We start from the raw sequence: 25,811 nt of genomic DNA, 5'->3' as shown, positions 1-25,811 counted from the left end.
AAAAATATTTTTTTTATTTGAATACATGATGTATATTATTTGAAAATAATTTAAAAACATGTAATTTTAATCATTAATAAAAGAATATCTATATTTATAATTATATTTTTATATTTTTTAAATATTTCATATACATGTATATGCGATATTTTTAATATGAAATATATTATAAATATATTATAAAGAAAACAACGAAATTATTGTAAATTATTGTAAATTATTTGGACTATTTTATATTTTACATATATTTACAAAAAAATAGTATTAGTATTAGTTTTATATTACACATTTTATATATATTATATATATTATGTACATATTACTATTATATAATTACATATCATAATAAATGTAATTATGTATGTAATACATAATACATAAATACATATAAATAAATTAATTTTTATATTAATTTATTAAATTGACAAGAAATTGGAAATATTTATTTAAAGAAATATAATTAATAAAAAATTAATAATATTTTATTATATAATTAAAATATAATGAAATAATTTTATCTATAATATTAATTACGATTATAATCATATATTATATGTAATACATATATATATATATATATATATATATATATATATATAATTGCGTAATATTATCCATATGTATCTATGTAAGTAGTGACATCTTTAAAATTGTTACAACTTGTAGGTTAATTGACAATAAAGGTTAGGTATATAAAGTGTTGATAAACAACATGTGGTCAATTTGCAATATGATTGTATAGTTTTATAATTATATTTTGCTTTGATTTTTGATTTTATATTTGATTGATTTTATATTTCAATGGCAGTATTGCATCGTGCATTATTTACGTGGTTCAATCTTTTGATTTTTCTGATTTTACTTGTTTTGAGACTCGATCAAAGAATACAATGGAATTGGTTTATAGTTTTTATTCCAATGTGGTTATACGATCACATACTTCTAGTTTATATTGTTTTCAATATGATTTCTCATTGTAAAAATGGACGAGTTGTTAATTTACGCCGAGAAGTAAGTTAAACAATAAGGTTAAAAAAAGTTAAAATAAGTTAAAAAAAAAGATTATTTTTTGATATCCAATTTTATTTTAGTAAAATCATTAAATCTATTTTATTTATACAATTTTTATATACAAATATTTAATTTATACATACAAATATTATTATTTCATTTATTAATAAAATTATTAAATTAATTATTAAATAATTATAAAATTATTATTATTATTAAAAATGAAAAAAATTTTAATATATAATGTTTTATTTTCTTGTATAAGTAAAAAAAAGATATATTATTTATTATTTTACTATGCAATATAAAATTTTATTTAAAAAAAATGACATATTATTAAGTTAAAATTTATATTATATATTAAAATAAAAATTTAACTTATATCTTTTAATTATTTTTTAGTTATTTATAAGAAGATAAGATTATAATATTATTATTTTTGAATTTTAATTATTTTTTATATAATATTTAATATATGAAGTATCAAATTTATAAATTCATATAATAGAATCATTTTGATAAAATTCAATATTTATTATTTTATGAAAACTGAAAGTAATTTTTTTTCAGGTGTGGTATATGACAGCTGTATTTATGAAATTAAGCGCTCAAATTTTAATATGTTTGAAATTAGAAGCACCTCATTGGTTTTTACCAGCAAAAGTTGTTTTAGCACCATTTTGGATTCTTCTTCCTGCATTAGCAGTTGATGTTTTTGTACATCTAATACATCATTATCGATATTAACTATGAACTATAAATCATAGTTAATTCCTAAATATTATGATAAATGTAAGTAATATTTGTATATATTAATAATCAAATCACAGGTAAAGTTCAAAATATTATAATAAGATATATATATAGATTATATATATATATATATATATAGTATATAATAATAATAATAATAATATAATAGTATGTAATATTTATTACATATCATTCATTTTTCATTTATTTAATTTAATATAATATGGTTTATTTTTCTTACATTTAAAAATTGAATTGAATTAAATTAAAAGAATTTAGATTACAAAAAATATATAATTTATTTAAAGTTTCTTCTGTTAATAATTAAAAAATATATTTTATGTAATGTGTAATATTTTATTATAAATTGTATATATTTAATTTATATACATATTATATACAATTATATAATTTATATACATATTATATAATAATTAATAGATATAATATATATAAATTTCCTTGATATTAAGTTTTATCTTACATATCAATATTCTTTCAATAGTTGAAATAGTAACATATATTATGTACTTTAGATATATGTATGATAGTCACAAGATGCCAGTCTAGCTTACTATAAATACTCTGTTGCACAAGGATGAATAGGACAAAGATATAAATAAGTAACTCTAAAGTAGCTTCATTATTAATGTTTCTCTCATTAGTTCATAAGGTTATCATCATTTATAGATTGTGATTTTAATATTTATTAGTATATTTAAAATAAAATATAAAATAAATAACAGTGAAAAATTACAAAGAATTGATGTACATAGATATCTTTATAGTTATGCAACATATTTCATTGAGTGTTTTTTATTTGCATTGTGTATAGAATAATTATTTTAACAAACATCTGTCATATACAAAACCAGTCGCATGTTAATGGAATTTTTAAGTTTCATTTTAAATAGTGGAAGTAAAATGTAATTTTATAATAAAGCATAGTGCTAGCAAAATATTTTGCTAATTTAGTCGATAATGAAATAAAAGTTATATATTATTTTTACATTTTTGCTATGACTTTTTAATGTGAATGTGAAAGTTATCAATTTATAAAATAAATAATAAAAATTATTATTATATAAAAATTTATTGTGATTCATTCTTATATACATATATATAGTATTGAATTTTTAATAATGGATAACATACAACAGGTAGAATAATCAATAATCAAATATATTTTATATACATATAGAATTAAATATTTATATAATTTTTATATATTTAAATTTAATTTTCATTAAAATATTTAAATAGATATATTCTATTTTATTTTGAATAATAATCTTGATATATTGTAATTATATTTTATAGATGACTATGGTTAACTTCATATTTATGTATTTATCATTATTACTAAAAAAGGGAGTTCATGGAATTAGTACAGTTACAGTAACAGAAGTTCCAGCTGGTCATTTAGCTGAACTTCCATGTTTAAGTAGTGATGATTATCATCGTTTTATGTTTTGGCAACTTAAAGATGATCATCATATTATTGGGCCTGGCAATCCAATGGATGAAAACAAATATAATTATGAAGTGTTAACAGGGAAACTCTTCATTAAGGTAAATAATTAATAAATTCTATGAATTTTTTAAAATTATTTTATTTTAATAGATTATATTTTATTAGAGCGTATCAACAGCTGAATCTGGTTTCTATAGATGTATTTCAAAAGGTATAGCAGATCATTCTGCTATCAATATACATAGTGTTGAATTAGTAGTTAAGAAAGATTGGGAAGATGTTTGGGAAAATGATTTTGAGGTATATCAAAATATTTCTAATTTCTTATTTTCTTTTTCAGTATTTATTTCAAGTATTTTCTATTTCTATTTTATAGACAAATTTATTACGAGGTATGGCTGCTGTTATGGTAGTAGTCGTTGTTATAGCAATTGTTCTTTTTATTGTTACTACAAAAAAAAAACGTAATCACAGATTTTTTGGTAAATATTATGAATATTTGCATTTATAAAACAAAAACTAAAACAAAAGATCACGTTCTTATGATCAATTGATATAAATAATTGTAGATTTAGAAGAATCAAGAGAAAATTCCCCTGAAAAATATACACCAAATGTTAATGCTGGTCCTGCAGTATCTGCACCAACAATTGAAGTTGCTGGTATTGATAATACAGCTCTTGATATTGATTTTCCAAGAGTATTTAAACAAATGCAAAAATAAAAAGATACATATAAAATAAAAAATAATTTTATAGCAAGTATTTAAAAAAAAATGTTGTATAGTACTATATATTATACATATTTAAAAAATATGCATATATAGTCATATTTATTTATGTATATATTAAATTCTGTTAGCAATTATGCTAATAAATATATCATGAATAAAATACATAATCATACTTAGTAAATAATAAAATTTTAATTAAATAATATTTTATACACAAGATTTCGTAATATATTGTATATAAATTATTATACATAATGTATGTACATATAAAATGATTAAATTGCTTAATTCATTATTTTAATATATATAAATACTTTTCTTATATATTATAATTATTTAATATAGTATTTCTTATATATTTTTATCACGTTTGTATTATTGAATTTTTTTTTTATTTATATTAATTATATTTATCATGTGTATATATTTATTGAGAATTTGGAACTGTTCCATGACAAGTATCCAACATATTATCATTAGTTCCATCTTCTTCTTCTTCTTCATCTTCTTCATCTTCAGGTTCAACTTCAGTTTCTAATAATCTTATTTTCCTATTGCTTTCACTTAAAACAGCTGCTACTTTTCGTGCACCACTAACTGCTATTTTCTTAGCAGATATACCTTGAAAAGGCCGTGGCCAGCTATTATTTAAGAGATCAGTTAAACTAATTAAATTTTTATCTTGATTTCCAAAAATTCGAATGTGATTTATTGGTAATTGTACAAGATATGAGGCATGTGTTTGTTTACTTAATAAAAGTAAACTAAGATATTCATTAGAATAAAATTGAAGATCAATTACAGTACAATCTGTATAATTTTTAGAATATGATTCTATAATAAAGAAAAAAATATTAGTTTAAAAATTAAAATATATACATTATATATATTCATAATAAAACAACAAACCTGATTTATCTGTATTAATTATAGCTAATTTAAAACTGAGAGAAATAGGTTCTGTATATAAACACTCAATTTTAAATAAACGTAATATTTTATGATCTAAATCACATGTAGCTACTAATAAACCATCATCGTTTGTTGTAATTTGTGATGATGTAAATCCTATAGATGGTACTAAAGCAATATTTGATATAGTAAAATGTTCAACTAATCCTTGATAAGCTTCACAAAAAACATTATGTATAGCAGTAATCAATTTCGCATGAGATTGTAATAAAGAATAATTAAGATCTTGTTTCACGATAAGCGGATGATCACGAAGACAATGATTTTCATCGAGCATTGTAGCCCACTCGCTTCCTTCAGGAGTTAAGCAAGTTTGTAAATTTTCACGTCGTAAATATTGACCTAACTTTTCTAAATTCACTCCCTTTCTTCCTCCAACACCGGGTTCAGTTTTATCAAAACCGCGTAAAAATTCAGCGATAAATGTTAACTCTTGTTGACTAACACGACTTACTTCAGATGGTATCCTTTCATCTGTTAATCTTAAAATTACGACATACAACCACCTTAAACAGAAATTATATAAAAATTAAAAAAATATTATTATAATATTGAATTTAATATAATATAATATTAATATAATATTGAAAATTTTAATTTTTAAACATACCGAAAAAATGCCTTATAATCACGCATACTATGATCTATAACTTGTTGAATTTCAGAAGATTTTGCTAAAAATGCTTCTGATGCATGAAGAGCATTAGTTATGATGGTTTCATCAGTGAGTCCCAATAATTCATATGGACCACCCAATCTAATCATTCCTCTCATTTCAGCTAATTGATATACTAAGGCCATCCCAACACTAGTTAAATTTTTTAAAACTAATTTCTACAAAATAAAAATAAATTATGTTAAATATAATATAATATGAATAATATGTAATGAATATAATAATAAAAAAATTAAATTTTTATATCATACCTGTATATTACTATAACACATTTCAATACTGTGTCCTAATTTTTTTAAACCTTTTTCAGTTAAATCACGTAACAAAAAATTTTCTAAATTTTGAGTAGGTATTCCAATCATTAATAATTCTAGAAAATCTGCAGCAACTCCACCAGGGGGATTTGTTTCTGCATATCTTGCAAGTTTTTCATCCATTTCTAGAAGAATTGTTTCCCAAGCCTCAGATATTGCCATTAATGTACGTGAAAGATAATCCATTAAATATTCAATATTAGCTTGAGCTTGTGCTACCTTAAATTTGAAATCTTATGGAAATTAACATTATTTTAAAATATAATTTTTTAAAATGTATTAAATACCTTTAAAAATGCTGTACTTTGTTCTAATAATGGACACCATAATCTACATGCTTTAATACCATTTTTATCTTTCCATGTAATCCACATTGATTTGCCAAATCCACCACTAATTTCTAATATTTCACCATGACCAACAGAAATTGTACCACAATAAAACATTCCAAATACATACATAGCAACATTTCCATCATCTAAACCAAGCTATAGAAAATATAATTTAATTTTATGTATATATATATATATGTATATATGTATATATATATAATATATATATATATATATATATATATATATATATATATATATATATATATATATATTCTAGTATTATAGAAATATATTAAAGCTTACAAAAAGTACATCTAAAGTTTGAGATAAAAATTCTTTACGTTCTGGTTCTTGACCAAAACTTCTATTTAAACTAGGTAAAGGTGGAAGATATTCTCCAGTTGGTTGCATATTTGTTTTGTTACCATTTAATAAAGTATTGTTTTCTGTATTTGTTAATGGTAACCACATCATACATGTAATTGCATTATGTAACATTAGTTTTGTTTTATGTATAATATTTTTATTTTCAATATCTACAAGACAGATTAATTTAGAAGTTTCATAACAAATTGCTAAAAGTTTTCCATCTGGTCTCCATGCTAAATTTACAACAGTATCAGATTCTTCTTGAGGATTTAATAACCATACTTTTTGCCATGTTAATCTATGTAATGTAACTTCTCCTATAATAATAATTTTAATAAAAGTAATATTATTTATTACATAGTAATACTATGAATATTACTTGTTATAAATAAAATTAATTATATTGAGTTAAATTTTAATAATATATATCAAAATATCAAAAAACAATAATTTTAAAATTATATTTAAAATTATTAATTGCATATAAAATTATGTGTAGAAATTTAAATATAAATAATATACAAATTTTATTTCACTTATTAGTTCAAAAATCTAACCTTTTATATTTGCAATCGCTAAAAGATCCATTTTTGGAGACCATTGCATTCTTATTACTTCAGCTGGAAGTTGTCGTTCTTCTAATTGTCTCATACTACCTGCCATTTTTATAATATTCACAATTTAATTTGCAACAACATTCTGTTAAACAACTAAAAACTCTATCTTTAAGGTTATGTTTGCTTAATGTGTTTGTTTATATAAATAACGTTGTATATATATATATATAATTAATATGCATAATTATAAATATTTTTTCTATGCTAGACTTAAAAAGAAGTATATAAATCAATTAATTAATATAAATCAAATACATAATATATACATATTCATATAATATATATACAAATATTTATAGATCATTGACGTTTCACAAGATGAACTTTTATATGTAATTTTGAAATTTTTATGTTAATCATATTTTAGAAAAAATTTAATTATGAATAAAATATAAATAAATGAAAAAATAATAAAAAGTTTATATAAAATTATTTCTAATACTTTTTTTAATATCAAATACAATGTTATTATTTTATTTGTTATTTCAAATTTACATTTTAATCTATTACAATAAGATTATATTAATTTTTTCATGTTTAAAAAATTTACAAATGAACGCGATAGAAATGGTTAAATAAATTGCCTAAACATAATTTCTAAAAGTAATTTAATAAATGTTGAAGGAAATACTTAAAATTAAAAATAAATTCTGTCACTGATTTGTTAATATGTTAGTTTTGGACATTACAGGCAAAGATTTTAAACAAATTTTTGATGAAAATATCATTTTGAATTTCATACGCTAACAATAAATTGTTATGATACGTACGGTTGTACTAAATCTAAAGATGAGATACGTCTTCTTGTCAGGAATGAGGCCATTGAAGTTCAGATCATAATTAGAGCAAACCAAATTTTCACGCTAACATGTTTTAAGATAACTTTAAATTTTATAATCTAAATGACAATTAAACATCATGAAAATATATTTCTTGATTAAAATTTTTAGTTGTTGTGTTTATTTTATTTCATTTTTTATTTATTTATTTATCATTTTATATAATATGTGTATTTAATTGATATTCTATGGAAAAGAATTTATTTTAATATTATAAAAGAATATTAAAAGGAACGAAAAAAATTTCTAAGTAGACATATATGTATAAAAATCAGGATTCATTAAATCAAAGAAAAATTTCCGCTTTGAATATTCCAAAAATATTTTTTATACACATAAAAATTCGAAATGTTTTTATTTTCAATTATAATGTATGTTTACAATATCGATAGTTTGACTGCATTTTACAATTTATTACATATATATATTATATATAAAATATATTAAATATATAATAATTTAAAATATAATAATTTAAAATATGATTATATAATATATAATTATTTAATTATTATATATAATTAAATAAAATTTATTTTTTGTACTTTAGATTTTATTTCTTAAAATTCAAAGGTAGAAGAATATAATGCATAAAGAAAAAAATAAAAAAACAAACAAAATTTAATTTTTTTTTTTAATTTAACAATCTATTGCATATATATAAAATTTCAATGAAATCATAAATAATTAATCTTTTTGATTTTTCCGTTTCAAAAAAAACTTATATTTTTAGAAAAATAATTTTCATTATTTATGATTAAATTTTTTCAAATCGGTTTAAAATTAATAGTATTGTTATTGTTCGAGAATTATTCACAAAATAATTATTAAATGTTAATTAAAATTAGTTTAAATTTCAATAATCGCAATATTTATATAGTTCTTAGTATTCATTCTGTATAATAATTTCTATAGAATTTATATGGAAAGTATATAATTTCTTTGATCGATTAGTTCATTTATTTATTCATTGATTTGTTTGACAATTGGTTTCTAAATTTAAATATTAATGGATTTGTTAATTAATTCATCGATACATTCATTAATACATTCGTTAAAATATATTTGTCAATTTATTTCTCCATATTTAATCTATCCTCCATGTTAATCTATTTGTCGATTGGTTCATCATCGATATATTCAATCGATTTATTAATCTATTTATCGATGCATCTATTATTCGTTGCATAAATTATTCGTTGATTAATTTTTTAATTTATTTGTTAATGTTATTGCTTAGCTTAATTAAATTAATTTATACAATAATTCATTTTTCTCTTATTTACCAATTTATTTATTATTTATCGATCTATTCATCGATATATTCGATAACCTATTCATTGGTATATTAATCGATCAGTTCATCGATCTATTCATCAATACGTTCTTTAATCTATCCATCGATTTATTTTTCAATAATATACTGATTGATCGTCTCGTTAATTCATATAACGACACATTCTTCGACCCATTCGTAAATCTATTCGTTGCATCGCGTCAGTATCGAGGCCGCGATGAGAAAGGCGCGCCTAGGCGCCTCGTGTCTCTCGTTAGAGTGCAGGACAAAGTCGATCGAAGGTGGTGGTCGACGGCGAAGAACGCGCGCGGAGCAGGAGGGCATCGAGGAACGCCACTGGCCACGTGACCCGTCACCAGAATCCGCGGCGTCCGCCGAAAATCTAAATCCGTCCGAGCCGAGAAGAAGAGGTACCCGCCGTCGACCTCCGGGGACTCGATGCCTGAGACCGCAAACGCGATAGTCAATAATTGCCTTTAGGGTGTACCGGATCGGCAGAAGAAACTGAACACGATCATCGTCCGCGTGTGCATCACGACCGCGATTCGTTCGTCGAACGCAGTCCGTTCTTCAAAAACTTCCTAGGGGAGGGTAATCAACACACATCGGAAGAATGATACGCGTCGACGAAACTGATCCAGTGGGCGGTAAGGAAGTCCAAACATTTCTCAATATAATAAATAACGTGTTAGCCTGTGAAATGTTGATTGTTATATTGAAAATGATCGTGGTTTGTTTGTGAATTACTACTGTTGGAATATAAATAAAAAAATTTAAGTTTTTTCAAGTATAGTATCATATAGTGAATAAGTGAGTCGTTTTCTTTTGGAAGAAAAAGTATTCTAAGTTTTGTTAATATTAAGGTTATGGAATATGGAATATAGATTATTGATTGAATGGTGTATTTAAATAGTGAAAATCAAAGAGCTTTTTTTTATAGAAGACAAAGAAAAAGTGTTGAGGTTTTATACGAAGAAAGATATAGATTGTAAAATTATCATTAAATCGTGATGGAATTTCTTATTTGGATAGTTACATTCGTGGTTATTTTATTCTTGTCCTAGTGGAGTGGCATGATACAGTGTTTCAAGCGTGATTTTTCTTTAAATAAATGCAGTGATTCACTGGAATTTGGAACGATGATGGAGCATTGCTGGTTATTTACCGATTTTTGGATGATCAGTCTCGATGAACCTCAAAATCGTTCGAGGCCACGGATGTTTTTATCCAGCTGTCTCATATGATAAGATGAAATGAGGTTGCGGCCGATGCTAAACGATGAATTTATTGAACGATGCGTCTATATTTCAAAGTGAAAAAGAAGTTTCATATTAAAATAAAAAAATTTCATATTAAAATATATATTTATTTTTGCATTAATCACAATTTGTCATTTTTATAAATCAATATAAATAATGATTTTGCTTCAAATTCTTAGTTAAAATTTAAATGGAAAATTTATAAATTTATACTCAAAAGAATTCGATATATCTCTACTGTTTCCTAAATAATAGAATTTATAAATTGATGAGATTTTCTTGTAATACTGGATTATTAAAAAATAGATGATTAATGATTTAGTTTTTATTTCGAATAATAGGTGTTATCTCGCAATCACTTTTACGAATCGACATTATAAAAGAATGTGTCGATCATCATTGCCGTCGGTAACAAAATTCGAATCAAGTTTCAGCTTAATCAGCTTCCGATTCGAATGTGAATCTTTTATATATAAATTTTATATATGTCTTCCTATATTTATTTATGAATGTAATATATATTTACTTATAAAGAAATTAATTTTCGATTCAATTTCCATTTATAAAGAAAATAATTTTCAAAAACATATAATTCAATAAAGATAATAACCTGTTATGTATTTATAGAAATATAAAATAATATATATTTAAATAAAATATAACACGATTAAATATAAATGTAATGTAAATGACTACACGATCAAATCCGAAAGATCAAATGAATAAATCGCAATATTGAAACACGATTGATTCGTATACGATATTAAAATTTATTAGCAAAATTATAATTTCAAAATTCCATGTGTTTTATAGAAATCGAACCAAGCTTTCCCTATCGAGATGTGACGGTACGCCGGGGCGTGGAATTCAAGGATCATTACGACATTGCATCAGAGATCGGAAGGTAAGCGATCACATCGATTTCCTTCAATATATATATATATATATATATATATATATATATATATATATATATATATATATATATATATAATGTTGTATTTTTATTGTTGACAAACAAAATGTTTTGCAAGGTGATTCGATTCGTAAACAACAATAACAATTCAATTTTCGATTGGCAAATATTTTAATTGTTCCCAAGATATTCGAGATGGGAATAGACGCATAGAATTTTCCTACGTAATTTTTTATAGATGAAACTCGATCGAATTTATGCGCGGCACGATCATTGCAAATATCGTGGCGAACCATAGGGTTGGGCATGCTGTTTCTGAATTTGACACAATATGCATTCTAGCATTGCGCAATGATTATACAAGCTATCTCGAGACTCTAATGCATGCCTCCGGCGGAGTGGAGGATTCCGAGGAACACGGAATTTCCGTTTCGAAAAACGCAAGCTAATTGATAAATTACAAATGGATCAAAATCTGATTTTTAAATATAGGAATTCGAAACTTTGTGAAATCTCAATATTCGAAAATCTAAATTGCATGTTATTTTTTCCCTTTTCTTTCTTTTTTTTTTTTAAGAAATAATATTTTAATAATTTCTAAAATTCTTCAAATTTAAATAAACGTAATAAGCTAAATAATAATTTTTTTATTTTGTGAAAATTATAATAAATTTTGTAAAAGTTAAATTTTCATTTATCTTTTCTTTATGTAAATTATTGTATTAGATTAGTAAAATTAAAATAGAAATCTAAATATTTAATTATTTATATCAATTATAATCTATTTATATGCATTTTGAAAGTTTCGAATCATAAAAATAATAAAAAATTTTTGAGAATTTAAAAATAATAAAAATATTTGAACGATTTCAAATCTTTATTAAATACGAATTAAAATTTTGAATCTGATCAATGATATTCTGTTAAATCTTAATCTTCTGTTATAAAAATTTTAAGTTCTGTTTTTTTGTTATGAAAATTTTATCTATTGAAAATATTTTAATTCTTTAAAATGTTCAATTTTTAAATACATTTTAGATTATTATTAATTGCATTATTTTTCAAAAAATGTTTTTTAAGTACTGGATTAATCTTAGAGTTAATAAATTTATGATAGGTTTCAAATTTCTTGTTTTAGCAATTACGAAAAACATGTATTTAAATGCTTTTGGCAAAATGAATATTGACTTTTGGTTGGATAGAAATATATATATATATACACACATTTGTACACATACTTATTTATTTTCATCGTGTCACTTTAATCATGCGTGTATAATCTATACATGTTGTGTATATATATTACAAGATGTATACTGTTCAAATTAATAAAGATTAAAATTGAATAAATTAGTAAATCAAGTTATTGGCTAAAAGTTGGATATTGTAAAACACTATGTATTTGAAGAAAATTCTTTACTCATTTTTCATTTAATCATTGAATCAAAAATTGTTTTATGCTATTTCTAATAAAAATTATTATTATTAATTTTATTTACATTAGTTTTTATTCTAATAAATATAAATATAAATATATTATATGATATATTATGTAATATATTATGTAATATGTTTACGATTCATAATAAATAATTTTAAACATTATTGAATTAAAAATCTATAGTTTTATATTGTAAACTTTATAAAAATATATACATAAATTATGAAATTTTTCTTAAAATTTTCGTAATTTTTATTTTGCGTAGTACATCCAAATTGCTATTACATATATATTGTATAAATATATATTGACTCGAATTCGAGAAATGCATACGAAATGCGTAATACAATTTTAATGAATCATTAAAGAGCAAGTGAGCTTGAATAAATAAATTATTGCGTCCAAAATATTTGCTTTTTGCGTCTTTCTTTGAAAATATTTATAGATTAAACATACATTTCTTACTTTTATTTATTACTGTTTTTCGTCCACCTTGTTAATAAAAATTTTAGAATTTATTACTAAACTATGTCTCTATATATTGCATCAAGTAAATTTTTGAATATTTGTAAATGGTACGATTCATAATATCTAAAAATAGATTAACACAAAATTAGTATACAATTTAAAAAAAAATATGTACAATTATTATATTTTTTTTTATTAAAAGAATTTATACGTATAAAATATTTAGGGTTTATTGCGCAAAATGTTGTATGTTGTATATTTCTTTTTTATAAAATTTCCAATCTTTTATATGCAATAAATGGTTCTTTATTATTCCTTTATGTTACGTAAAAATCACATTATAAATTTGCTAAAATTATATTTTTGTCTCATATTTTATTCACATGTATCGTCGAATTTTTAAATCCGTTTTATTTGAAAACATTAAAGACATTTGGATAGTAAATCAAAAAAATTATAAATAATTTTTCACTATATAATTAGAAATAACAAAAAAATCTGAAACCAATTTGATAGTTCTATTATAAAAGATAAATTAATCTAAGATTGAAATTTAACTATTTGGTTATATTTAAATTTCAATCAAAATTGAATCCATGATGAATTTTTATCTTCGTTAATTCTATTGATAAAGTGACGAAAAATAATTGGTTTTAAAATGATAGAATATCGAAGGATGCGGATGATAAATTTTCCATGGAAAAAAATCAAAAAAGAGAGATTGATCGTAAAGAAGGAAGGGAAAAGTTCGAAACCTTGACGTGTTTATTCCTTCCGGCGAACGTAGTATTCCAGTCTTGTATACATCGTAATCTTTTAGTTACTATGCGTGTCTACCATTATGAATGAGACTCGAACTTGAATGATCTTTACATGCAAAGCTGCTGTTTTTCACGAGCCAGTAAACTTACAAAATAAATTATTGGAATGTTTGTTCTTCTCGAGTTTTGCATTCTCGAGTTATGTATCATCGATGCTTTTGTGCATAGATATTGCACAAAAATATCGGCAAACATTATAAAATTATTGAAGAATAATAATAAATATAATTGAAGTGGAAGAAAGAATTTTCAGGACACGAGTCCAAGTTCGAAGGATAGGTTTTTATTTTTAATCGGGATCGAATGCCGGGACACAATAGCGTATTGTAAAAAAGAGTTGACGAATGGATCAGTGCCAAAGGTAAGATTTGAATGTCAATGACAAGCTATTAGTGAACCATCAACTGAATGGATCTCTCGATCGAGAAATATTGGAAAATCTTCGTCCGCATTGTAATGTTTAATCTGTAATCTTTACCGTTTGAGATTATTTTAACGATGGAAAAATTTTTTTGAAAGATATTGCTTTTTTTTTGACTTTTGAATAACAGTTGGCAAATGTATAACAATATTGCGAAATGATTTGAATGATGTAATAAAAATTTCAATGAAAAATATTCCTTTTTAAAAATGTTTTTTTTCTATAAACAATCGTTATGTGTTGATATTGTATTTTTATCATACATCGTAGACTATTTCAAGAATTAAAAAAATTTTTATATAATTTTTATAATTGTTAAAGATTGTTCACGTTTTAATGATATGATTTAATATTAATTTCGTAATTATATTCAGAATAAGGAAACAGATTTTCAGTCAAATTTACTCATTAAATAGAGATATTTTTATCGACAGATATATTATTAAAATAAATTTTTCGAATTATTTTTCACATATTTTCTACAACAGCATTGAAATATCAATATGTGTATTTAATTCAATTCTTTTACAGTAATCTCAATTTAATACCTAGAAATTCAAATTATTTGAAATTCAAATTATCATAAATTTTCAACAAATTATCCACGATTTCGAGTCGTTGACCATTTCATGACAAAACAGTTTCATTCATAATCTCTTCGAAATAATTCATCTTCAAATTTTAATGAAACGATTTCACTAATTCATTTCATTGATTATTCTTCTAATAACAAGTTTCACGATCGTAAATCATGTTTTCCAATTAAACGGAATCGTTTTCATCGTTTGGCAATCATTATCGAATTGGCCATTTTCCATCCAAGAGCCACGATGTATCGTTCAATCATTCCACTGTATCGTGGCCATTCGCGAAAAATATCTCTTCGATGGCCATTGAAATGAAGTGTACTATGCAATTTGATAACGAAGGTATGCAAAGAGCTGACGTTGCATAAAGTTCGACGTCTAATCAAGGTTCTTGCACGTCTATAAATAATGCATTTTTCACGGTGATTGACGTTCTTACAAGCAGTCTCACCATCCGGTATTTCGATGCTTTTGACACGTGGATTCGATCATTGACATCTTTGACTAAATTCTTCTTCTAAATTGGATCTTAGATCATTTTTTATAATTAATTTGAAACTTTTAGTTTGTTACATAACGTTATTTTCCTCATATAATTTGTATCTTAAATTATATTATTGATAAGTGTATTGAATAAAATTTGTGATTTATTAATTTGAAAACATAATTTAATTTTCTAGATTGAAATGCAGGGATGGATTGATATAAAGAAAAATTATCAAGTGCATATGTCTATTTTTAAATATTTCTTATTAAATAATTAATTCAAATAAAAATCTAAAGAATCAATATCCATTAAAATTTATTTTTCAAATTATAGAGAATTTAATTTTGTATTAAATGACGCGAGACGGAGAGAGACAAAAAGTCTTATCTTATTATCATACCATTTCATCTAATGTAAAATAAAATTCTCTATAATTTAAAAAATAAATGTAACATTTTTGCATAACAATTTTTGTTGTTGTTAATAATTATCTAACTCTTAAATTTTCTTTTCATTTTTCGAATACTTTAAATAAATAAATTTGTACTTAAATCTGTTCATTGCAATTGATCAAAACGCAGCTTCATGATATTAATTTGTTTTCTGGCAGACATTCCGTTTTGATAATCTGTAATTCCGACCCTGTTGTCTATGGTATGCTCTACTAACTCACTGACTCACTTACTTGGCTTCGTGACAGCTACGTTACACCATCGCATTCTACCGATGCTCAAAGCGACAGCTTTGATACTTCTCTTGATTTTTGTTTCTTCTTCCTATTTACAAAATTCTTTTAATATCCTTGATTTGAAAGTCGTGACATTCTTGCGCACATTTTTTGAATAAAGGGAAAAATGATAACCGACTGGAATGTTATAAAATAAAATTTTCATAAACATTACTGAAACTCAAGAGATTCCTCGTTCTTCAAATGTAACGCGTATTTATAATATTTTGATGAATATTTTAAGCTTTCTTTGCATATCATATGTATTCCATAGATTTTTGTACATTCCAATTTTGTATAAATGCATAAGTCTCCCGAATGACTTGTACAGCAAACTAAAAATGTGGATATTCTTTCTTATTTATGTATATTTGTCGGTACACATTCTTGGCGAGATATGAACGGCAAGATTTTCAAAGTTTAAAAGATTTCGAGACGTTGGAAACGGTATTTTTGATCCTGCGTTGCTTGGCACAATAAGACGCGATAAATTGTGAGTTCATGACAGGTGCACACGGGATATTTATTCCGTTGGGTTCAGAACATGAAATTGGATGGAATTGTATGCAATTTTCTCGATGAAATTCGTGTTGATTCTTCCTTCATTGCTTCGTAAACGATCATATTTATTACCTGATCGATTCCAATCAGTTTATATCAATCATTTGATTCCTAAAAATGAAAAATTATATAGATTAGACATTTTTGTGTAAAAATATATATATATATATTACATAATATATATTTATCTATTCATGGATAAATAAATTTTTTTAATGTAAATTATTTACGAATGAGTAATAAATGATTAATAGATTACATTTAAAATTGCTATAAAGAATAAAGAATCACAAGTCTCATTCAAGTTATTCATATTAGTAACGACGCAAATAACGTAAATAAATTAGCAATAAAATTATGTCACCTTGAAGTTAATATGAATACATCAATTTAAAGCTCGATAGAATTTCAAAAAAATTCAAGATATCATATGTTATTCATTTCTTATGAAATCATTTGTTTGTTGTCATTTGAATCATATTATTCCTTTGAATAAAATAATATATAATTTAAGAGGAAAGAGTAATTATAATAAAAACAGAATATTTCATTTATATCGCAAAAATGTGAAAATAACGATTAATCCATTGTTGATGAATAAGATTCGACATATAATTTTTTTTTTATAAAAAAATATTCGTTATTCGACGCGTGTTGCTTGTTCGTTACTTGGCGACACATACCCAACACTACCGTTGCGGCTTGTCTACGTGTTCCGTGATTGGCCAATGTTTTTTGTTAATAACTCGTTGATAAAGGTGTAACGAAAATTTTTGTAAAGGAAAATGTTACTTGAAATTATCTCAGGAATCTCTAGTTAATCCGTGTTTTCACATTTTGTGAAACATGTTGTATATATAAAAGTGAACGTGAGAAGTTAAGAAGGTTAAAGTTCACGAATGCAATTTCTATTCGTGATCTTAAGACATTCAATGGAATATTAACAAGATGTTTTTGTTCTGTTCCTTTATACATTTGCAAATGTTCTCAAGTTACTGCGATTTATTATACTGCATTGCTGCAAGACTATCAAGAAATATTACCATGGATTTTATGCATCTTCCGTTTATTCCATTTTCAAGGTTTTTATTATTCTATATCATTATCAAGGATTTTTTTATTGATATTTATTCTAATTTATTGCATTATATATTCTACAATTTTTTACAATTAATAAAACATATTATAACTTTTAAAAACATTATTGTTTGTTTATAACTTCATAAATTTTGAAATTATTGCATTTTGAAATTAACTACTAAGTTTTGCATACATTTTAAATATGCGCAGAATTCAAGTCAATATTTTTCTCGAAATATTAAAAATTTTCGATTAAAGCATGTCGACTCGAATGATGCATTGCTTGATAATTAATAATCTTATTATTGTGAAAAGTATATTTGATGTAATGGAAGAAAATTTAAATTATATATCTAATATCTAATAATTCTGTGGCCACATAGGAAAACATTTATGTCGTTAATATTGGGAAAAAATTGATAATTAATAAAAAAAAAAGAAGGCTAGATTGTATTTTTTAAAAAAATTTTTTCCAGCTGAACAAACTTTAAAATTCTTGTAAAGTTAGAAGAACGTGACATATCTAATATGACTGCTAAATGCAAAAGGCAATAACTATTTATCACGAAGTTTAAAAAAACAAAAAGAATTGCAATTTTTTTCATAACTAAACATAACTTTAAAATCCTTGTAGTGTAAAATTAGAAAAACGTGACATATCAAGTTTTTGTAATTTGACTACAAGAAAATAGTGACATTAGATAATAGTGAAATTCTATTTGATTAGAAAATTTGATACGGAAAAATGATACGAATAAAAAAAAATATTTAAAGTAAATACTATATTTTTTTTTTCTCTGTGTTGATACAAATTTCTGTATATCAACAAAAGCTAACGTGTTTTTATCTCTCTATACAATTTACGTTAAATGTATTTATGCTTCAAATAAAAGCTATCATATATATTTTCACATAGGTAACATTTTTTCATCGAAAATAACATTCGATTGCTTACACCATCAAGCGTGTTATAATTTATTGACCAATAGTTTGAAACAGTCAGTAAATTGTATCAATGCTTGCCAAATCTTCAAACTTTATGTTTATTTATTGCTTGAAAGATTGACATTTGATAATTAAATTACATGTGATATAAAAATAGCAAATACGACATAAAAATATAAAAATTGTAATTCTGATTAATTGAACATTTTTCAGATAATTTCAAACAGTATTTTCTTTTGCAAAAACTTTCATTACGTTACTTACTGCTTTGTTAACTTGTTATTAAAAAAAAATAATGAACAATCACAGAGCGCATAGACTAATCAAGCCGTGACGGTAGTGTTGGATATGTAACGCCGATCGAATACGAACAAGTATCTTGTATAAAAGTCTCTTGAAACAATAACAAATATTTTTTTTATCGAGGAAAATTGTATCGAATTATATTTTATTCAGAAATAATGGATAAATTGTCTTCTTCTTCTTCTTCTTTATCATTTTTTTCTCTTTCTCTTTTTCTCTCTATATATATATATATTATTCATTTATTCATTTAAAAATGTTAGAAAAGTTTATACTACAATTTAATATTATTCATTTTGAATAAATTCGATTTACTCGTCCTATACGAATAACAATTAATTAATTTATTCATTGTTTCTTAATAAGATCGTTCTTTTTTAGATTCGTTATATTCAATAGATTCTCTGCGACGCGTGTTGCTTGTTCATTTTCAATCGGCGATACATACCCAACACTATCGTTCCGGCTTGACTACGCGTTCTGTGATTGGCCGAGTGTGTTTTCAGTTAATAACTCGTTAATAAGAACCTGAGGAATCCCCAATTAAACTGTGTAAACCACATATTTGGAATATCTTGTACAAATATTTTCCCAAGCAATTTGCAACTTTTTTCAAAGATACAAATATTTCTCTCATTTTGTTTCATTTAATTTTAATCAAACCAAATTTCATTCTCTACGATGATAGAATAAAAATTCATTCTAATTATTCGGAGAATGACATGACATATATCAAGATGTTCCCCAGTTAAAAGATTGATTGTCAACAATGAAAAACAAAATGAAACGATCGAAGAAGATTTTGTGCGAAATTTTACCTGTATAGACGCGTGAAAACGAGATCGTTCCTATTTACAGAGGAAAATTTGGCACCGTTTATCGATGTAAGGAGAAAGTAAGCGGCTTGATGCTCGCCGCTAAGGTGGTGAACACCGCAAAAAAGGAGGACAGACGAGCCGTGGAACGAGAAGTCGAAATTATGAGACGATTGCAGCATCCACGACTTATTCAACTCTATGATGCCATTGATAACGGGCAACAAATATACGTAATTTTAGAGCTGTAAGATGTTTATACCATAAATGAGTCGAAAAATCTATCTCGATACACGTTGTGCTCGTGTATGTTCAAGGATTGAAGGTGGCGAACTATTTGAAAGGGTGATTGACGATGATTTTGTGTTGACTGAGCGCAGTTGCGCTGTTTTCATGAGACAGATCTGCGAGGGCATAGAATTCATTCATCGACAAAATATTTTGCATCTTGATTTAAAGGTAAATTAACGATGATTATTGTTATTATTTTTGTATAATCCGAATAATATATGTATAATCCGAATTTTCAAAATGATAGAATTGGATTTCTTGTTTCGAGAGATTAAATTGGTGGATAATAATGTAGGAAAGAATGTAAGAGAAATATGTTACAGGTGTTTTTTTTAATGTAATATTCAAAGGTGTATACATATTGCTTGATGCAATACCGTATATATTATTAACATAAAATTTATAAAAATAAAATTGATTAAAAATTTTAATGTTAATGTTATTACGTTTTAATACATTGGAAATTTTAATAGATTTAATTTGCTTAATGGTAATTTGTAATTCTCGTTTTGATAATTTTAACGTATCCATTATGCAATTTAAAAACCATTATTCTGAAATTGTCTATTTTCCATCCATTTTCATTTATACATCGGCTTATACATCAATTCTAAAATTGCATATGTGAACGATAATTAATATTTTTCTTAATTTAGTAATTTAACAATCTTTATATAAAATAATTATATTTTATAAAAATCTTCAATGCGTTTCTTCACCCAATATTATTTCTAATTATTCATTTATCAATTAATGCTCTTTGTTCATAGCCTGAAAATATATTGTGTTTGACGAAAGAGGGTAACAGGATCAAAATCATAGACTTTGGTCTCGCGAGGGAGTACGATCCAAAGAAGAAGCTGCAAGTTCTATTTGGCACGCCGGAGTTCGTTGCACCGGAAGTCGTAAATTTCGATCAGATTGGATATGGTACCGACATGTGGAGTATAGGCGTCATCTGTTACGTATTGTAAGTTGCCCTTCAATTTCGATCCTCTTGTTAATAATTTCGCTACAAACGTAAATACTCGAAGAATATCTGAAGCTATTTCCCTTTTAAAATATGTTAAATGGATTGCGCATCGTTTAAATTATTCTCATTGTTAATGGATTCTAAATTATTTTTCTTACGTATGATACAATTTCGAAATTATTTCATTTTTTTTCTATATATATTTTTTTTTTTTGCTAATAATTGTTCGATGCTAATGTGATTGTGCATTATTATATATCTCAAATTCTTATATTTTCTTTTTAAAAAAAAAGGAAAAATCTCGATCTCTTAAATTTTCAATATTTTTCAAATTTCAAATCGTGAGTTTATTATACAAAATGCATTTTTAGTTTTGGCAAAAGTAGCACATCATTGTTTCTTTCATCTATCTCGCACACATACATACATAGTTCTCTTAGATATGAGAAAAGTATCATCTATTTCTAACGCTAAACGAATAACCTTCAACGAAAAATATAAAACTAGTCTCGCATTCCAGACCTCTGTTCTCTAACGTTGCAAAGAACATAAACTTAAAACTTATCGATCTTTTAAATGAAATCCGAATTAATGCTTATTCCACGTCACGATAAAATATACCAGGTGAATATAGTATTTTTTTTTCTATTCTAAAATAAAAGAATTTCTTTCGTAACTTAAGAAATTATACGTATTGGAAATATTTAATTCCTTTTTTTTTTTTTAATCTCTGTTTCCAGATTATCCGGTTTATCGCCATTCATGGGAGATACAGACATCGAGACAATGGCAAACGTGACCATCGCCAAGTACGACTTTGATCACGATGCATTCGCAAACATATCGGAAGATGCGAAAGATTTTATACGATGTCTGCTGGTCAAAGACAAAGAGTACGTATAGTTTGTTATTTTTGAGAAATATTACGCGGTACAGAGGTGACGTGGAGGACTGATGCTAAAATATCCATGTCCACGTCACCATGTCCGTCCTCGCGATCGACAGAAGTCGAACGTGAACACTGACACGTTTGCAATATTAATGAACGTAACTGGCCAGATAACGAAATGCAGGAACAGTGTTGTCTTTGAGTTATATATCGTTTCGCCAAGAAAATTCAACAAACCCATTGAGCAATTTTCATTTTGATGTAGGCTATTTCATCTTTCGAATCGAGATTAGTTTATTTCATTCTTCAAGATTAAATAATCCACTGCCCCAAATTGTTCGTTAAATAGAATAATCCATGGCAAATGTTTCCAACTGTGGTGTCATAATTTTCGTTCGTGTTCGCCATGCCGTAATGTAAATTTATGCAGAATTTCGATATGAATGAAGAAATATTTTGAATTCGAGAATTAACAAATTAATTCAATTAATATTAAGAATTGTTATAACAGTGGAATTTCGCAGCTTTAGCTTCTCCATTTCGAATCAATCTTCTTTTAAATTAAAAAATTATCATCATGATGGAAGATTTCACAGTTGAAAAATGTTTTATTCTTTTATCCTTTCTATTAAATTTTATTTTGGTAATTCAGTATTATTTCAAGTATGGTCAGTGGCAAAGCAAATATTCTTTTTTTTCATATTATGCTTAGATAAATTTTTAATCCTTGATGATATTTTTGAAGTAATGTTTTGTATATATTTCCGATAATATTTAAGAAATATTTCATATCACATATATATCAAAAGAAATACAAAAGAATTATAATATTAAGATTCAATCGAAATAACATGAAAGAATAAATTACATTTTCAGTCATCTGGACAGTTACAGCCACGTTTTTTGTTGTAACTCTTTCACGGTTATTCTTCGACTTTCTCTCTCTCCCTTTGTGTCTGATTAATCCTGAGCATGTTTTCTTCATTTTCGACATGTTGCTTGTCACTCGAAGCGATGTAATATTTTTTGGAAACACGAGCAGCGTCCTTACTTCCATCGAACGTTTCGATCGAAGTAAGCGAGAAATTTTAACACGAACGATACAATTTTTGTGTTTTTTCCGTATTAAATTCCTAACAATTTCAATTCTCCATTCCCTCCAAGAGGAAACGAATAATCATTCTCGTCGTTCCGTTCAGATCAATCCGTCTATTGTCGTTCTGAAAAAAAATCCAAAAACGACCAGGGAAGATCCATCGTATCGTTTCTCGATAATCGAGGCACGTGCCCGGCCGATACGATTTTCAAACGAAAATCCAAAAAATTCCATTCGAAGAAAACACACGCGCGATCCCATTTCATTGCTCATACATTTCCATCGTTGAAAAAACTACGAACAATTGCACGCTTCCGGCTCAGAAGAGGGAATAGACGAAATGTATGCGTGTATGCGCGCGGGTGTGTGTGTATGAGAGAGAGAGGGAGAGAAAGAAAGAAACAAGTAGAAAGAAAGAGAATAAAATACAAAGAGAAATGCGAAACAAATGTATCGGGATCATCTTCACGAAGAAGCTATCGAATATTTCAGCAAACGTATGATGGCCAAGGAGTGCGGAGATCATCCCTGGTTGGCCAAGAAGTATACGGTGTCGAGTGTACAGCAACAGATGGAGAAAACGGCGACGATACCGAAGCCCCAAGCGTCCAAACACCGAATCCCTCGTGTGCAGACGAACAGCATGGACGAGCTGGACATGACCAAGGACAATCTGAAGCTGTTCGTCGAGCGTTGGCGAGAGCATCCCGACAGCCCGTATCTGATCGATTTGCCACAATGCATCACGCTGCCTCATCAGTACTCGACGCCTCGCGATCACGAGGAATTAGTGTCGTTAAGGGGTCACAGCCCTTCTCCTTGCGCCAGTATCTCCAGCACCCTGTCAGAGATGACGGACAACTCCCCTCAAGAGAGCTACGGCTCGTTCCTCACAGTGCCAACCTTCAATTTCGGCTTCGAAAGGAGAGCCTCCGAGGGCGTTTCAACGGAGAAGTTGAGGAGCGATCCTGCCAGTCAAATCGTTCTGGCTGAAGAGATAATTAAATTATCCGAACGCCTCCGATCCATAGCGATGGGGGCGTGCATGAACGAGGTGGAGTCCCCAGCGGAGGACAAGGTTAATAAGATGGAGAAGGTTGAAGATAAGGATAAGAGGAACGGTGTCGGCTCGAGGAGCAACGGTTTGATTGCTGGGGAGGGCGCGACCGAGTGCAACGAGATTACGGAAAAATTGTCGAGCATAACGAGGCACAGGAAATTGAACGGGACGACTTTCCATAGTAATCGTAATTTTGAGAAATACACGGAGACGAATAGCGGAGGAAATATGTTCGCCTCGTTGAAGAAGAAGAAACAGAAGAAGGAAGAGGGAAGAAGCGAGGAGAGTGGAAAGGTTAGGGGAGAATCTTTCGGGGAGCAAGTGGAAGATTTGACGAACGATAAGAACGAGAGAGTATCCGGGAGAAAGGAAGGTGAGATGGATTTGACGCCACCGTGGCGGCGTCCACGAGTGAGACAATTTGGCGAGACGAGTAGGGATGTTCCACGAATTTCTGGACTTCGTAATTTGCATAAGAGCCTGAATCTCGACGAGCCCACTAGCACTAAGGATTTGTTGCTCCATTTGCTTGGTGAATGGGAAGAGGTTTCCATGAGGCCGTCGGGCGGCCGGAAGTCCGTGAGCGTCGATTGGTGCGGCGAGGAATCTGTAGCTAGGAAGACGATGAATTCTTTGGCCGAGTATTTCCAGTCGAAGCAACAAAAATCGACGACCGCCAATGTTAATTCGCCCACATCGAGTTCGATACATCGTTGAAATCATCGAGTCAAAATTTGTTATGTCGGATTTGTCATTTTTTTTCTTTTCTTTTTCGACGACAAAGGATGCGTTCGATTATTGTGAAATTCTCAGGGCAGTGCGAGAAATTGAGAAACGGAGATGACGATGAAACTTTGTAATATGTTATTTTAACGCTTGTGGACGCGACCCTACTTCCGGTTTGAGTGGAGTGAACAGAGTTTGTAATGAGTGTGCGTTGATGTTTACTTGAATTCATTTATGTCGAATTTGGGTAAACACGTGAGTTCCTGATTGTTCGTGTTATAAAGTTTATTATGTTCGATTTGAAAAAAAAAAAAAGAAAAGATCGATTATTAAAATTTTTCAATAATCAATATGTCTATTGATTCTTCATTCGTTTTCCAAAAAAAAAAAAAATTTCCTTTTATTTTGGCATTCAATACAAATTAAAATCTAAAATATATATAAATTCGTAAATTTAAAATGAATTATTGAATTATTATTACATCGAATTACATCGCTGGCGACGATTTAAAAATTTAAAATATGACATAGAACTATGTCCTCTGTTGTGTATAT

At 26.4% G+C, this 25,811-nt stretch overlaps 3 protein-coding genes across 6 annotated transcripts; 2 read left to right on the top strand and 1 right to left on the bottom strand.

Annotated features, from left to right (window-relative positions):
* The first annotated feature begins 1,581 nt into the window (after window positions 1-1,581).
* On the top strand, window positions 1,582-4,282 carry LOC108001384 (uncharacterized). Of its 2 annotated transcripts, none has more exons than XM_062076152.1 (5): window positions 1,582-1,803; window positions 3,085-3,336; window positions 3,404-3,538; window positions 3,615-3,720; window positions 3,808-4,282. In XM_062076152.1, the coding sequence occupies exons 1-5, from the start codon at window positions 1,795-1,797 to the stop codon at window positions 3,960-3,962; spliced, it is 657 nt and encodes a 218-aa protein (XP_061932136.1). In that variant the 5' UTR covers window positions 1,582-1,794; the 3' UTR covers window positions 3,963-4,282. The 2 variants fall into 2 exon arrangements, with proteins under 2 accessions (XP_061932136.1, XP_016917859.2); XM_017062370.3 differs by lacking the exon at window positions 1,582-1,803 and adding an exon at window positions 2,323-2,924.
* Window positions 4,142-8,157, bottom strand: LOC108001358 (anaphase-promoting complex subunit 4). Of its 2 annotated transcripts, XM_017062331.3 has the most exons (8): window positions 8,025-8,157; window positions 7,195-7,293; window positions 6,572-6,954; window positions 6,221-6,421; window positions 5,871-6,152; window positions 5,554-5,777; window positions 4,881-5,449; window positions 4,142-4,805 (listed from the first exon to the last, which is right to left on the bottom strand). In XM_017062331.3, exons 2-8 carry the CDS (start codon window positions 7,286-7,288, stop codon window positions 4,399-4,401), a joined length of 2,160 nt encoding a protein of 719 aa, XP_016917820.1. In that variant the 5' UTR covers window positions 7,289-7,293; window positions 8,025-8,157; the 3' UTR covers window positions 4,142-4,398. The 2 variants fall into 2 exon arrangements, with proteins under 2 accessions (XP_016917820.1, XP_016917812.1); XM_017062323.3 differs by lacking the exon at window positions 8,025-8,157 and having other exon boundaries at window positions 7,195-7,586.
* A 567-nt stretch (window positions 8,158-8,724) lies between these two features.
* On the top strand, window positions 8,725-25,606 carry LOC108001692 (uncharacterized). 2 transcript variants are annotated; one of them, XM_017062843.3, is made up of 7 exons: window positions 8,725-10,037; window positions 11,463-11,553; window positions 20,265-20,468; window positions 20,539-20,680; window positions 21,283-21,482; window positions 22,226-22,378; window positions 23,963-25,606. In XM_017062843.3, the coding sequence occupies exons 1-7, from the start codon at window positions 10,004-10,006 to the stop codon at window positions 25,245-25,247; spliced, it is 2,109 nt and encodes a 702-aa protein (XP_016918332.1). In that variant the 5' UTR covers window positions 8,725-10,003; the 3' UTR covers window positions 25,248-25,606. The 2 variants fall into 2 exon arrangements, with proteins under 2 accessions (XP_016918332.1, XP_061932135.1); XM_062076151.1 differs by having other exon boundaries at window positions 10,030-10,702.
* Window positions 25,607-25,811: the final 205 nt, after the last annotated feature.

Source organism: Apis cerana, linkage group LG6 (genome assembly GCF_029169275.1).
Source record: "Apis cerana isolate GH-2021 linkage group LG6, AcerK_1.0, whole genome shotgun sequence".
In the NCBI taxonomy this organism is placed as follows: Eukaryota; Metazoa; Arthropoda; class Insecta; order Hymenoptera; family Apidae; genus Apis; species Apis cerana.
The sequence above is the reverse complement of the archived record's forward strand: the minus strand, read 5'-3'. Positions and strand labels throughout refer to the sequence as shown.

What these genes read in the sequence shown, in the direction of transcription:
- LOC108001692 (XM_017062843.3), top strand. Translation starts at nt 10,004, where the DNA reads ATGATACGCGTCGACGAAACTGATCCAGTGGGCG. An exon ending in CGAAACTGATCCAGTGGGCG is followed by an intron (nt 10,038 to 11,462) that starts GTAAGGAAGTCC and finishes TGTGTTTTATAG; the next exon opens with AAATCGAACCAAGCTTTCCC. An exon ending in TTTTGCATCTTGATTTAAAG is followed by an intron (nt 20,681 to 21,282) that starts GTAAATTAACGA and finishes CTTTGTTCATAG; the next exon opens with CCTGAAAATATATTGTGTTT.
- LOC108001384 (XM_017062370.3), top strand. An exon ending in CAGGGAAACTCTTCATTAAG is followed by an intron (nt 3,337 to 3,403) that starts GTAAATAATTAA and finishes ATATTTTATTAG; the next exon opens with AGCGTATCAACAGCTGAATC. An exon ending in ACGTAATCACAGATTTTTTG is followed by an intron (nt 3,721 to 3,807) that starts GTAAATATTATG and finishes AAATAATTGTAG; the next exon opens with ATTTAGAAGAATCAAGAGAA.
- LOC108001358 (XM_017062323.3), bottom strand. Translation starts at nt 7,300, where the DNA reads ATGGCAGGTAGTATGAGACAATTAGAAGAACGACAACTTCCAGCTGAA. An exon ending in TGTGTTATAGTAATATACAG is followed by an intron (nt 5,778 to 5,870) that starts GTATGATATAAA and finishes TTTATTTTGTAG; the next exon opens with AAATTAGTTTTAAAAAATTT. An exon ending in AATTAATACAGATAAATCAG is followed by an intron (nt 4,806 to 4,880) that starts GTTTGTTGTTTT and finishes TCTTTATTATAG; the next exon opens with AATCATATTCTAAAAATTAT.